General features: G+C 42.7%; 1 protein-coding gene across 1 annotated transcript; it reads right to left on the bottom strand.

The window, feature by feature from the left end:
- Positions 1–5,095: 5,095 nt before the first annotated feature.
- ODF4 (outer dense fiber of sperm tails 4) lies at positions 5,096–12,073 on the bottom strand. Its single transcript, XM_007523492.2, has 4 exons — positions 11,470–12,073; positions 6,292–6,465; positions 5,841–5,975; positions 5,096–5,675 (listed from the first exon to the last, which is right to left on the bottom strand). Exons 1-4 carry the CDS (start codon positions 11,870–11,872, stop codon positions 5,221–5,223), a joined length of 1,167 nt encoding a protein of 388 aa, XP_007523554.1. The 5' UTR covers positions 11,873–12,073; the 3' UTR covers positions 5,096–5,220.
- Between the last annotated feature and the right edge of the window lie 3,191 nt (positions 12,074–15,264).

The raw sequence follows: 15,264 nt of genomic DNA, 5'->3' as shown, positions 1-15,264 counted from the left end.
GGCACCACGTGCGCTTAACCCACTGAGCTATCCTCGGACTCCCCTCATTCATTTTTTTTTTTAACCAAAACCTGTTCAGCTCTGGTTTATGGTGGTGTGGGGGACTAAGCCTGGGACCTCAGAGTCTCAGAGGTATGAAAGTCTTTCGCATACTCCTTATGCTGTCTACCTCACCCTTTCTTTTCCCTTTTGTCAAAGGTGTTGTGTCATTCAGGACAATCTTGGCTATGCTGAGTAGTAAAGAAGCCTAAAATCTTAGTAGCATGCAATCACAGAGTTAAGGTTTCATTCACACTATGACTTAATCTGCTTGAGCTGGCATAACAAAATCTCATAGTCTGGTGGTTTCAACAACAGAAGTTAATTTTCTCAGTTTTGGAGATTAGAAATCAAGATCAGAGAGTCAGCCAATTTGATTTCTGATAAGAGCTCTCAGCCTGACTTGCAAACAGCTGCATTCTTACTGTGTCCTCAGATGGACTTTCCTCAGTACATTTGTACCAAAATAAAAGGAGCAAACTCCCTAGTGGTTTCTTTAATTATCTTTTTTAATTTTTTATTATCTTTACTTATTTATTGGCTAGCGACAGCCAGAAATAAAGAGGGAAGGGGGAGATAGGGAGAGAAACAGAGAGACACCTACAACACTGTTTCACCACTCACAAAGCTTTCCCCTGCAGGTGGGAACTGGGGACTTGAACCCAGGGTCCTTGTTCACTGTAACATGTGTGCTCAACCAGGTGCACCACCACCCAGCCCCTCCTAGTCCTTTCTTTTTTTTTTTTTTTAATTTATCTTCCCTTTTGTTGCCCTTGTTGTCTTTTTATTGTTGTCGTTGTTGGATAGGACAGAGAGAAATGGAGAGGGGAGGGGAAGACAGAGAGGAGGAGAGAAAGACAGACACGTGCAGACCTGCTTCACCGCCTGTGAAGCGACTCTCCTGCAGGTGGGAAGCCTGGGGCTCAAACCGGGATCCTTACACTGGTCCTTGCGCTTGGGACTGGCACTATCTGCGCTTAACCTGCTGTGCTACTGCCTGACTCCCACCTTTTCTCTTACTCCTTCTAGCATCCAGGTGACAGATCAGCCACTAGTTACTAGGGAAGGGGTGGGAGTCGGGGAGGAGGAGGACAGGGAGGGAATGAGATCTCCAAGTTATTTTACAATGGTATTTAAATGCTTAGGTCCAATAGCTCAGCAGGTAGAGCACAGGGTTTCCATACCTGAAGCTCCTGCTCTGACTCACATGTTTCGGAGTAGTATTCTGGTTTGCCTTGTATCTTTTTTACATGTGAAAGTGTATGTGTGTTAGTAAAACAATTTTATTTATTTATTTATTCCCTTTTGTTGCCCTTGTTGTAGTTATTATTGTTGTCATTGTTGTTGGATAGGACAGAGAGAAATGAAGAGAGGAGGGGAAGACAGAGAGGGGGAGAGAAAGAGACACCTGCAGACCTGCTTCACCGCTTGTGAAGCGACTCCCCTGCACGTGGGGAGCCGGGGGCTCGAACCGGGATCCTTACACTGGTTCTTGTACTTTGTGCCACCTGTGCTTAACCCACTGAGGCACAGCCCAACTCCCCAGTAAAATAATTTTTTTAAGTATTTTATTTTATTTTTGAGAGAGATGCAGAGAAAGACACAGAGAGAAACACCAGAGCACTGCTCAGCTCTGGCTTATGGTGGTGCGGGGATTGAACCTGGGACTTTGGAGCCTCAGGCATGTGAGTCTCTTTGCATAACCATTATGCTATCTACCCCTGCCTGTAAATTTTTTTTAATTATCTTTATTAATTTATTGGATAGAGATAGCCAGAAATTGAGAGGAAGGGGTAAATAGTGAGTGACACAGACAGACAGACACCTGCAGCCCTGCTTCACCATTTGCAAAGCTTTCCCCCTGCAAGTGGGGACTGGGGGCTTAAACCTTGGTCCTTGCGTATTGTAACATGTGCACTCAACCAGGTATGCCACCACCACCAGGCCCCAAAATAATTTTTTTTAACTTGTAAGCTCAGATGTAGATCTCACAATTCATTGGTCATATATTGGCTATAACTGGTTATATAACCACATCCAATTACAAGGGAGCCAGAGGGTGGATTTTTTTTTTCCCCAGGATTATTGCTGGGGCTTGGTGCCAGCACCATGAATTCATTGCTCCTGGTGGCCATCTTTTTTCCATTGTTGTTGTTATTGTTATTGTATAAGACAGAGAAATTGAGAGAGGAGGGGAAGACAGAGGGCGGGGAGAGAAAGACAGACACCTGCAGACCTGCTTAACTGCCTGAGAAGTGACCTCCCTGCAGGTGGGGATCCGGGGGCTTGAACTGGGTTCCTTGCCCTGGTCCTTGCACTTTGCTTGCATGCTTAACCCGGTGTGCCTGTGCCCAGCCTCCCCACCCCCACCCCAAGAAGGTGGAATTTGAGCATATACCCAGGACACAGTGAGCTGGACATATCTGATGAATAACACTAATGACTACTATGGGGGAAATTAGCCTACTACTCTTTGACTCCAGGAGACTCTGACTTAAAAATATATATTTCTATCTATATATATGAATTTGACACCAATGTTCTTAACAGCACTAGTCACAACCACTAAACAGTGGAAACAACCAATATTCATCAATTAATATATAGGTAAACAAAATATTATTGCATATATATATATATATATATATATATATATATATATGATTATTCAGCCTTAAGAAAAATGAAATTCTGGCAGCCCAAGAAGTAGCATAATGGATAAAGCATTGGACTCTCAAGCATGAAGTCCTGAGTTCCATCCCCAGCATCACATGTACCAGGGTGATACTTTGGTTCTCTCTCTTTCCTCTCTTGTAAACAAACAATCAATAAGCACAAGATAGATCTTGGGGAAATGCAAATCATAATGAGGACTAGGGAGATAGCATAGTGATTATGCGAAAAGAGTTTCTTGCCTAAAGATCCTGTGTGCAACCCCTGGTACCACCATGAGCCAGAACTGAGTAGTGCTCTGGTAAAACAAACAAAAACAAATGAGGGTTTTGCTGGTGTAAAGCTCTGGATTTGCTCATTGGCACCACATCTATGCATGATAGAGTGATACTTTGTTCTCTCTCTCTCTCTCTTTCTCTCTGTCACTCACTCTAAAAGTAAAATGAATAAATAGGGCAGGAAGGTGGCTCAGAGGCACATGCATGGGTTTGATCTCCAGCATCACAGGGAAGAAAAAAAAATTGTTACTCCAAATCTACTATAAGTAAAATTAAAAGGAAGTACAACAAAATGTTGGCAAGGGAGTGGAGGAGATAATATAGTGGTTGTGCAATAAGACTTTCATGCCTGAGGCTCAAGCCCCAGGTTCAATCCCCCATACCTCTATATGACAGAGCTGAGCAGTTCTCTGGTAAAAAAATAAAATAAAATAAAAAGAGACTTTAAGGCAGCAATGATTCCAGCATCATCATAAGCCAGAGCTGAGCAGTGTTCTGGTAAAAAAAAAAAAAAAGTGATAGATAAGTATCAGTCATATATATTAGATTGAACCATATGAGATTGCCAACATTTAAATGTTAAAACAGCAGTTATTGGGTATGCAAAATAGCTCACTTGGATAGTGATTTTCTTTGTTATGGATGAGACCCAAGTTCAAGTTCTGCCACCACCACACTGAAAAAAGCTCAGATGTTGTGGTCTCACCCTGTCTCTCAGTCTCCATTAAAAAAAAAAAAAATGACACTCAGCATATTTCATCTTTCTGCATCTGAAAACAGTAATATATGGTTCAATCTAATCATACACAAATATTTATTATTCTAAATACACACACACACACACACACAGCCAGAGCATTGTCCATATCTGGCTTAGGGTGATGGCCAGGAATTGAATCTGGAACCACTAAACCTCAGGCATGAAAGTCTGCTGCACAAGCCCCTGTGGTATCTCCCTGGATACATATATCACATTGTTTTAACATATCCATTCCATTCTCAACTTGTCCCCACAGTTGAGTTCCTCCTTTGTTGACTGGCATCTTGGCTCCATGTAAAAGAATACTGCTTATCAAAGATGTGTCATAAGTGTGTTCCTGGGAAACCTTTTCTGTTAAGACTATTGGAATCTCAGTCATCACTGGCAACACTGCCAAATCAACTGCTATGTATTTTCATGAGAAAGAATTAAATGTGCAATTTGTTTTTGGAACTTAGGACTCTTAATATTTTTTCTCTTTGTATGTTTTATTCCTGCAGTCAGAAGATAGAAGGCATGGGAGATTTGAGTGGTGAGCCAGAGAGTGGGATTGGTGTGGAGCTGGAAGTGGCAGTGTTGGCTGAAGGAATGAGTGGAGGTGGTGATAATGGAGGTAAAGTTGAGGGTGGTGGGAGAAGTCAAAGAGAAAGAACTGGTGATGGAGGTGGTGGTAGAGGACGTGGAGGTGCTAGCAGGATGTGATGGAGATGGTGGTGGAGTAGAGTTGGGTTTGGTGTGGGTGGTATCCAGGCATAACTCTCAGTCGCCTGCTGGACACAGTGGGGTTACCGCAAGGGCATGCAGAGCAAGATACCGCTAACCCATCTCTTATCCTGGGGACCAGTTTGCTCTTGAATTTCTTACCACAGAGAAGCTAAGTATGTTATCTCTATACTAAATCGGTTTTCTATTTATTAACTAACAAAAGTTGGGATATGAATCAAAAAGGTCAATGAGGTTTAGCTCTCAAAAGGTGTGTGTCATTTTGTGTATGCATGCACTGTAGGAGAGACTGGGTATGTTTGGAGACCAAGGCTGCTAGGCAGAAATAACTAGGAAACAAACTTGTTCTCCCTCCCTACTTCTTCAAGTCGCTGTATTGTCTCACCAACTGTAGACTATGGGGTGCAGGATAGATAGCATAATGGTTATGCAAACACTCTCTCATGCCTGAGGCTCCAACATCCCAGGTTCAATCCCCCAGACCTCCATAAACCAGAGCTGAACAGTGCTCTGGTAGGAAAAAAAAAACTGTACAATATGATGAACAGGAAACCATTTTTCCTACCTCACCCATGCTATAGACAAGGCAGGAACTAGGGAAATGAGTAGCACAATGCTGAACTGTAATTCTCTCTCTTTAATGCCTTGCAGTGATGGGGGCCAACTAACTCAAATGTGTGGGGAAGGAGATTTAGATGAACAGACAGAACTCAGACTCAGGAGTTCAAAAAATGCTTTCTTTTGCTCCTAATTCAGAGATGGCATACTTTCTGCAGGATCCTGAGATGTCTTCATTTCCACAGGATCCTGAGATGCCTTCATTTCCACAGGATCCTGAGATGCCTTCATTTCCACAGGATCCCGAGATGCCTTCATTTCCACAGGATCCCGAGATGCCTTCATTTCCACAGGATCCCGAGATTCCTTCATTTCCTCAGGATCCAGAGATGCCTTCATTTTCACAGGATCCTGAGATTCCTTCATTTCCTCAGGATCCAGAGATGCCTTCATTTCCTCAGAATCCAGAGACTCTCTCTTTTTCTCCAGGACTTCCTCAATTTGAACTTCCTCATTTTGGGCAGTGTTGTTTGAAGCAGGCTCCTTACAACAAAAGATGTCTTCTAAGTTGGATCTACTGGTGTCAGTGGGACGACTCATAAGCAGACGCCAGAAATGTTTATAGTTTAAGTAGCAGACAGAGCCTGGGAAAGATGAGAGGATGGAAGCAATGAATATGGGAGAGTAAGAAGTAGTAGACATCAAAGTGAAGTCAAAGGGAAAATAAAGCCCTAAGAACTTCCCCCCACACTTTTTCTGCCCTGACTCACACATGTCCCCTTCTTCCTAGGTCCCTTCATGTCACTCACCACAGCTGATATATAGGATAAACACCAGCCAACCAATAAAGTAACTCCAGCCAATGGGGATCGATAAATTCCTCTTCAACTCGAAGACCCAGAGATTAATCGGAAACAATATGAGGGTGAAGAAAATGAAGGCAACTAGAAAGTAAGAAACGGAGATCATATTCTAACCCAAGAAGCCCATACAGACTCTCTCCCTCATCTTCTGAGCCACAGCCGCAAGCCTTAACTCCCATTAGAGTACATAGAAGCACACTGGCCCAGAGGCTTATGGGAATTAATTCCTCCATTGCTACCTCTCCAGTGACTGGGAAATGATGGGTCTCAAATCTCAGCCAATGACAACCCACCACCCACAAAATTACTACCCCACTCAAAGAGAGAAAGAGAGAGAGAGACTTAGGAAGATGTGGGTTAGGAGAAGCTAGGGAACTTTTCTAGAACTGAGGGGCACCTTCACAGAAGCTCAAGACAGTCCCAATCCAGACAAATGAGGGCATTTTCTGGCAACCAGGTAGGTACGGCAGGTGCAACCAGATAGTGAGGACGAAGCCCAGCCCCAGGGCCAGGTGGAAGGTTATCTTGCTCAACCCAAAGATTGGGTGATTTGTCCACATCTTAAAAGTGTCTGAGGAAAATGAAAAAACAAACAAAGAAAAACAGGATGAACTATGTGTTCACAGAAGACAAGATATCACCAGATGTAATCAAAATGTTCAGACACATTCATAACCAAAGAAATGCATGTGTGAAACGACAGTAAGACATCACTTTCACTTGTTGATTTTTCTCAGAATCTCAATATGGAGATTGTCTGATAATCCCCAACCATATGAAAATTAATACTTCAAAATAAAGAAGATTTGAACTGCACTTTTCAAAAGTAGAAAGGTGAATGTTCAATAAACAAATGAAGCTCAATACAAAACAATGAAAATTAAATGTGATTTTAAAAATCTACTGAATTACAATGAATGGAATAGCTTACTTGGATAGTATGCTGCTTTGCCGTATATGTGCAACCTGGCTTTGAGACTGGACTCCACCACACTGAAGGAAGCTTGGGAGGGCGGTGATGGCACACAGGGTTGTATGCGCATGTTACCATGTACAAGGACTTGGGTTCAAGCCCCTGGTCCCCACTTGCAGTTGGGAACCTTCACAAGCAGTAAAACAAGGCTTCAGGTGCCTCTTTTTCTTTTTATCTCTATCTCCCCTCTCAATTTCTCTATGCCCTATCAAATAAAACATTTTTTTAATGAAGGAAGCTTCAGTGTTTTAGTCTTTTCCACTCTTTCTTTCTTTCTTTCTCTCTCTCTCTGTCTTTCTGTTTCTATAAAAAGAAAAAAAGCTACTGAGTTATAAAAATAATGAGGGGGGGAGTGGGGTAGACAACATAATGATTATGCAAAGAGACTTATGCCCAAGGCTTCAAAGTCCCAGGTTCAATCCCCTGTACCACCATAAGCCAGAGCTGAGCAGTGCTCTGGTAAAATAAATAAATAATAAGAATCATGAGGGGGCCTGGGAGGTGGCACACCCAGTTGAGCACACACCTTATACTATGCACAAGACACAGAGTTCGAGCCCTTGCTCCCCACCTGCAGAGGAGAAGCTTCATGCGTGGTGAAGGTCTACAAGTGTCTATCTTCCTCTCTCCTTTCCTCTCCCTTCTCAATGTTTCTCTGTCCTAGTAAATAAAAATAGAAAGGTGGGGGTTGGGCGGTAGTGCACCAGCTTAAGCGCACATGGTGCAAAGCACAAGGACCCGCGTAAGCATCTTTACCTGCAGGGGAGTCGCTTCACAGGCAGTGAAGCAGGTCTACAGGTGTCTATCTTTCTCTCCTCCTCTCTGTCTTCCCCATCTCTCTCCATTTCTCTCTGCCTTATCCAACAATGAACGACATCAACAACAACAATAATAACCACAACAAGGCTACAACAACAAGGGCAACAAAAGGGGGAAAAATGACCTCCGGCAGCAGTGGATTCATGCTGTAGGCACTGAGCCCCAGCAGTAACCCTGGAGGCCAAAAAAAAAAAAAAGAAAGAAAGAAAGAAAGGAAACAAAGAAGGAAAAGAAAAAGTGGCCCAGGGAGCAGTGGATTCATAGTGCAGGCACCAAGCCTCCAAAACACTCCTGGTAGCAATAAAAAAATAACATACATTTGGTGAATGGCACCAAAGTGAAGCACTCGGTCAAGGGTGGGGGAGGACTTGCAGGTCCTGGTGCACGGTGGTGGGGGAACCCCTAGGCTGCAGGGCGTGAGAGTGTTTTGCAGAAAACTGAGAAATGTTACAGATGTACCAAGTGTATTTACTGTAAACCATTAAAACCCCCCCAATAAAAAATAAAATAAAATCAGAAGTCGGGTGGTAGCACACCAGGTTAAGCGCTGGTGGCACAAAACGCAAGGACCGTCCTAAGGATCCCGGTTCGAGCCCCCGGCTCCCCACCTGCAGGGGAGTCGCTTCACAGGTGGTGAAGCAGGTCTGCAGGTGTCTTTCTCTCACCCTCTCTGTCTTCCCCTCCTCTCTCCATTTCTTTCTGTCCTATCCAACAACAACAATAATAACTACAACAATAAAACAACAAAGGGCAACAAAGGGGAATACATAAATATTTTAAAAGTAAGTAAATATTTAAAAATAAATAAAATCATTATATCTAGTGTAAGACAAGAGTTAAAGAGATTCTCTCACAGTGCTGTGCGACAGCATTTCTGATAAGTGACATATATGTGTGTATGTATATGAAAGAAAGTAACAGAAAAGGAAAAGGAAAGAAAAAGAGAAGTGAAGAAAAGAATGCAGAAGAGAAGGAAGAAAAAAGAAAAGGGAAAAGGAAAAAGAAAGAGGAAGGGAAATGCCCACAGGGAGCAATGGATTCGCATGCAGACGCTGAGCCCCAGTAGTAACACTCGTGCCAATACAAAATAAATACAATCTTTTTTTTATTTTAATTTTTTAATATTTATTTATTTTCCCTTTTGTTGCCCTTTTTATTGTGGTATTTATTATTGTTGTCGTTAGATAGGACAGAGAGAAATGTAGAGAAGCGGGGAAGACGGAGAGGGAGAAAGAAAGATAAACACCTGCAGACCTGCTTTACCAGCCTGTGAAGCAACGCCCCTGCAGTGGGGAGCCGGGGTTAGAATCGCGATTCTTACACTGGTCCTTGCGCTTTGCACCACATGCGCTTAACCCGCTGCGCTACCTTAAGATTCCTACAATAATTTTTTTCTTTTAATATTTATTTATTCTTTTTTGTTGTCCTTGTTGTTTTATTGTTGCAGTTATTGATGTCGTTGTTGTTGGATAGGACAGAGAGAAATGTAGAGAGGAGGGGAAGACAGAGAGGGGGAGAGAAAGATAGACACCTGCAGACCTGCTTCACTGCTTGTGAAGCGATTCCCTGCAGGTGGGGAGCCGGGGCCTCAAACCCGGATCCTTACACCAGTCCTTGTGCTTTGCACCACCTGCGCTTAATCCTCTGCTACCACCCGACTCCCCCACAATAAATATTTTAAAATAAGGAAATTATAGGAGTGGTTGGGAGGTGGCACAGTAGATAAAGCACTGGACTCTCAAGCATGAGGTCCCAAGTTCAATCCCTGGTAGCATATGTACCAGAGTGATGTCTGGTTCTTTCTTTCTCTCTTCCTTCTATCTTTCTCATTGATAAATAAACAAAATCTTTATAAAAGAGAGAAAGAGAAGAGAAGAGAAAGAAAGAAAAGAAAAGGAAGGGAAAGGGAGGGGAGTAGAAGGGAGGAAAGGAAAAGAGGAAAGAATTGCTCAACTCTTCAAGTTGTGGTCTATATACACAATGGAATACTACTCAGCTGTAAAAAATGGTGACTTCACCATTTTCAGCCAATCTTGGATGGACCTTGAAAAAATCATGTTGAGTGAAATAAGTCAGAAACAGAAGGATGAATATGGGATGATCTCACTCTCAGGCAGAAGTTGAAAAAAAGATCAGAAAAGAAAACAGAAGTAGAACCTGAAATGGAATTGGCGTATTGCACCAAAGTAAAAGACTCTGGGGTGGGTGAGTGGGGAGAATACAGGTCCATGAAAGATGATAAATGACATAGTGGGGGTTGTATTGTTCAATGGGAAACTGGGGAATGTTATGCACGTACAAACTATTGTATTTACTGTTGAATGTAAAACAATAATTCCCCAATAAAGAAATAAATTAAAAAAAAAAAAGAATTGCTCAACTCTGGCTTATGGCGGTGCAAGAGTTTGAACTCGTCAGAACTTTGGAGCCTCGGGCATGAGGGTCTCTTTGCATAATCGTTATGCTATCTACCCCCACCATCAAAAGCCCTTCTGAGGGTTTCTGCAGAACCTTGCCCTCACTATTAAGTAGCACTGGTAGGAACTACCCCACTTTTCAAAGGGAGGCTGGATCATCCTACTCTACCATTATCCAACTATCCAAGTGAGTCACTTCAATAGCCTTAGTTTTTTTTTTGTTGTTGTTGTTGTTTGTTTTTTTTCTTTCTTAAACTTTCTGCATTTTCCACAATAACTGTGAAACACTTTTTAATTAGAAATAAAAATATACATTTAAAGATAGCAGTTATTGATGGCAAAGATGGCTCATGCACTGTTAATAAAGATCATATTGTTATACTTCGTGGAAAAGTTTAGAATTACTCTTTGTTAAGTATCTTATTTATTTTAATGACAGAGAGATACAGAGGGAAAGATACAGAGAGAGAGACCAGAACTCAGTTCTGGTTTATGATAGTCCTGGGAATTGAACCTTGAATCGTAGAGCCTCAGGCATGAAAATCTTATTTGCATAACCACTACATTGTCGCCCCATCTCTATTTTGTGAAATATTTTATTTATTGGATAGAGGCAGCCAGAAATCAAGAAGGAAAGGGAATAGAGAAGGGAACGAGACAGAGACACCTGCAATATTGCTTCACCACTCACAAAGCTTTCCCTTTGCAGGTGGGAACCTGGGGACTCAAACCCGGGTCATTGTATGTTAGAACATGTTCGCCCAACCAGGAGCACCACCACCTGGCCCCTCTACTTTGTGAAATTTAAGTTCTTCTTAAATACCATAATTTGATTTCATTCATTGATCCAGTAAACCCACTTCAGGAAACCTATACCAAAGAATCTATACTAAACATAGGGGGGGAAAAAACTCATGATTAGCAAACCTTACTGCTTCTTTTTTCTCAGCTATGAAATCAGAAATAAACCTAGCAAGAACAAACAAATAAAATAGTCAAGCAAAAGGTGATAAATCTATGAAGTGAATGCTACAGTGACTTTAAAGGTTTATTACATCTCATAAAGATAAAAATTTTTAATCAAATAACAATGGACTAAAATACACAAAATACTTTATGAAAAAATTTGAGGATAACCATACACGAAACGATTACAAAATGTGCTTATTTTTTTTTAAGTCTGGAAAAATCAGGTGCCCAACAAATTTGCTACTAGTGGCTGTCTTTGAATGCACCAGAGAGCATTCACAATAAAAACTTGGTGACTCTATTGGCCTTACAGCGATTCCCATTACACGATGAACCTGGGGTGAGTGACAAAAGCAGACTGAAGCCCTGGGATACAGCAGGAAATGGAGAGTCTCACCATTTGCATTTTCTGAGTTGAAACAGCTCTTGGATCTGCAGATATGTATGAGCCCCATGGACATGATATGAATCGACGTGTAGATGCTGGTGGTAACATTCGTGGGCCAACGCTGGTAGAATCGGCACCTGGAGAGGTACAACCATTTCTTGGATAAGACCATGACCAGTAGGAGGATGAAGGCAACCAGGCTGAGCTCTGAGGCCAACAGCTGCCCTCTCCAGCGAGAGCTGTGTACTAATTTCCATCGCAGGGGCAACACGGAGATCCTGCGGTGGTGGATAACATTGTTACCATGGTGGATGGCACTGTTACCAAGGTGGTGGGAGACTTCACCCAGCTTCTCTTCCACCCCATCCTGCATCCCAGCCCTCTCCCTTCTTTGCAGGTCTTTGATGCTCATTCCTCTCTCCTCCTGACCCAGAGAATTCTACCCTAAAGTCCCCTGTCCTCATCTTGTGTATTCTGTCTCCCCTTCTATCCTCCACTCCATCTCCCCCTGCCCTTGTTAGACACAGTTGTCCTTCATCCTTATAATAATATTTTCATCAGGCAGAGGATCTGCCAACAAAGGGCCTGGGAAAGAGCAGCCCATTCAGCAGGACAGGGCTCCTAACTGTCATGGAATACTGGTGGGGGGGGAGGGAGAGGGGGTCAGGTGGGGGAGGGGCCCAAGGCCTCAGCTTCAGCTTGCTCCAAATTTCCAGTTTAAAACTGTGAACTGATGCTTCCCTTAGCCAAGACAGTAATCTCTAGCTCTCCTATTCTTTTTGCATGCTCTCTGGACTCACCCCACCCCAAAATTCTTACTAATAGAATAAGAGTGAGAAGGAGCTTATTCCCAGGGAAATGCCCCTTCCATTGTTTGTTTATTTTTATTAGTTATTATTATTATTATCTTTATTTATTTATTGGATAGAGACAGAAATTGAGAAGGAGGGGGGTGATAGAGAGGGAGGGTGATAGGGAGACACCTGCAGCCCTGCTTCACAATTCATGAAGCTTTCCCCTTGCAGGTGGGGAAGATGGCTTGAACCTGGATCCTTGAACTTCGTAATGTGAGGGCTTAACCAGGCACACCATCACCTGGCCCCCTTATTTTAGTTTTACAAGAGCACTGCTCAAGTCAGTGAGTGCTGGGAGTTGAACCTGGGAACTCAGGGCCTCAGGCAAGAAGGTTTTTTTTTTTTTGCCTCCAGGGTTACTGTTGGGGCTCAGTGCTTGCACCACGAATCCACTGCTCCTGGAGACCATTTTTTTCCTCTTTTGTTGCCCTTGTTGTTTTTTTATCATTGTTATGGTTATTATTATTGTTGTTGTTGGATAGGACAGAGAGGAGGGGAAGACAAAGAGGCGGAGAGAAAGACAGATACCTGTAGATTTGCTTCACCGCCTGTGAAGGGACTCCCCTGCAGGTGGGGAGCCAGGGGCTCCAACTAGGATGCTTATGCTGGTCCTTGCGCTTAACCCTCTATGCTACTTCTCTCCTCACGTCCACACAGTGAGAAACAAGATGGCTGCCTTATACCTTTGCCACCAGAGCAAAGACTTCTCAGGCTCGCGTCCAAGCATTCTGTGAACCTGTTGGGACACGTGTCATACCTAGAACAATCAGCAACAGTAGGGTGTCCAGGTCAGGAGACTGACCCTTGAAGCCAAATAGAGGAGGGACCAGTGTGGAAATGGCGATGCCTGCCTATTAAGAATATTAGTCATGCAAAACTATTGATTGTAGGTCCCTCCCTCAGACCAGCTGTAGTCTTCCTGGAGTTTCTACACATTCCTAATCAATCATAACAAGTGGTTTTAGTAGCAACACAGAACAGCATGCAAGAATTTTGGAAATACAAGGTTTCTTGAAAAATGTAATTCCCAGATGACTACACTATAAATAGGATGCCATTTTTATAGTACTCATAAACAAGCACAACTTAACATTGTTTATGCCTACATACAATTATGGTGTCAATAACATTTTTTTTAAAGCTAGGATGATTAACACAAAATGTAAGTGATTATTTCTCAGGGGAGACAAGGGGATGAGATAGGGAAGATTACACTGATACATACATATGGGCTATTGGCCTTTGAGTTGGGTGATAGGTGCACAGGTATTAATTATAGTCACTGATAAATAACTTGTATCTCATAGTCTATGAGGTCATCAAACACTGTTTTTCAAAAGGTAAATAAAAATAGTTCAAAAAAAGATAATCCTGGTAACTACTGCCTCTGCAATGGAAGATATTTATATAGTCACAGTCTAGAAGGTAAACACTGTTAATTGAATGTCAGCTCTTAGAATCAACAGACAGACAAAGCACGGAAAGCTTAACTACAGCTGCACATGTAAACAGAGCCGTTATCAGCCTTGATGTTACCCAAGTCAAAACCTAGAAGCGTAAACTGGTAGGAGGAAGAAGAGCGCTGGAGAGAAAGGGAGGGGACTGACAATAGGGTCTCTACACATATCAGTTCAGATTTGCACTGCATGCACCACATAGCTGAGGAGGCGAGTGAAACCTGAACTCACTCTGCTTCCTTCTCAATCAGCTGTGCCCACCAAGGGGTCCAGTGGTGTAGAGGTAGAAGCCCTTTATTTTGTATCACAGAAGGCTGGATAGGTGAAATGGAATAATGGTTATGCAAAAAAAAAAATTTTTTTTTAATATTTATTTATTTTCCCTTTTTTTTGCCCTTGTTGTTTAACATTGTTGTGGTTATTGATGTCGTTGTTGTTGGATAGGACAGAGAGAAATGGAGAGAGGAGGGGAAGATAGAGAGGGGGAGAGAAAGACACCTGCAGACCTGCTTTACTGCCTGTGAAGTGACTCCCCTGTAGGTGGGAGCTGGGGGCTCGAACCTGGATCTTCATGGCACTTTGTACCATGCTACTTGCAAAGCTTTCCTGCAGATGGGGACTAGGGGCTTGAACCTGGGTCCTTGCACATTGTAACACTTGCACTCAACCAGGTGTGCCACCACCCAGCCCCATCTTATCATTTTTAATGAGAGATACATAGAGACTAGAGCACTGTTTAGCTCTGGTTTATAATAGTGCTGAAGATTAATCCTGAGATCTTGGAGCCACACTCATTGCAGTCTTTTGCATAACCACTGTGCTGTCTCCCAGCCCACTATTAAAACAAGATTTGGGGTGGGGTAATGGTTATGCAATGGTTATGCAAAGAGACTCTTATGCCTGAGGCTCCAAAGTCCCAGGTTCAATCCCCTACACCACCATAAGCCAGAGCTGAGTAGTGCTCTGGTGAAAAATAAATAAATAAATAAAACAAGATTTATTTAACGAGAGAGGGGAGAGAGAGACAGAACCAGCGCATTCTCTGGCATATGCAGTGCTAGGGATTGAACCTGGGAGGTCTTAGTCTCAATCTCTTTCCTTTTCCCTTTCTAATTTTATTTATTTATTATTGGATAGAGACAGAAAAAAATTGAGAAGGGAAAGGAGAATGAGAGACAGATATCTGCAGCCCTGCTTCACCACTTACAAAACTTTCCCCCTTTAGGTGGGGACCAGGGGCTTGAACCTAGGTCCTTATGCATTGTAATGTGAGTGCTTAACCAGGTGAGCCACTGCATGGCCCCCTCCTTTTTTTTTTTTTTTTAACCAGAGTACTTCTAAACTCTGGTTTATGGTAGTGTGGGGGATTGAACCAGGACTTTGGAGCCTCAGGCAGAAGAGTCTCTTTGCATAACCACTATGCTATCTACCTTGGCCTGGAAGTCCTATTCTTAACCTACAGAGCCATCTTCTGGGTTACTTTTCAAAGAGCA

This window comes from Erinaceus europaeus, chromosome 12 (genome assembly GCF_950295315.1).
Source record: "Erinaceus europaeus chromosome 12, mEriEur2.1, whole genome shotgun sequence".
NCBI lineage: Eukaryota > Metazoa > Chordata > Mammalia > Eulipotyphla > Erinaceidae > Erinaceus > Erinaceus europaeus.
Note: the sequence above shows the minus strand (reverse complement) of the source record. Positions and strands in the feature narration are given on the sequence as shown.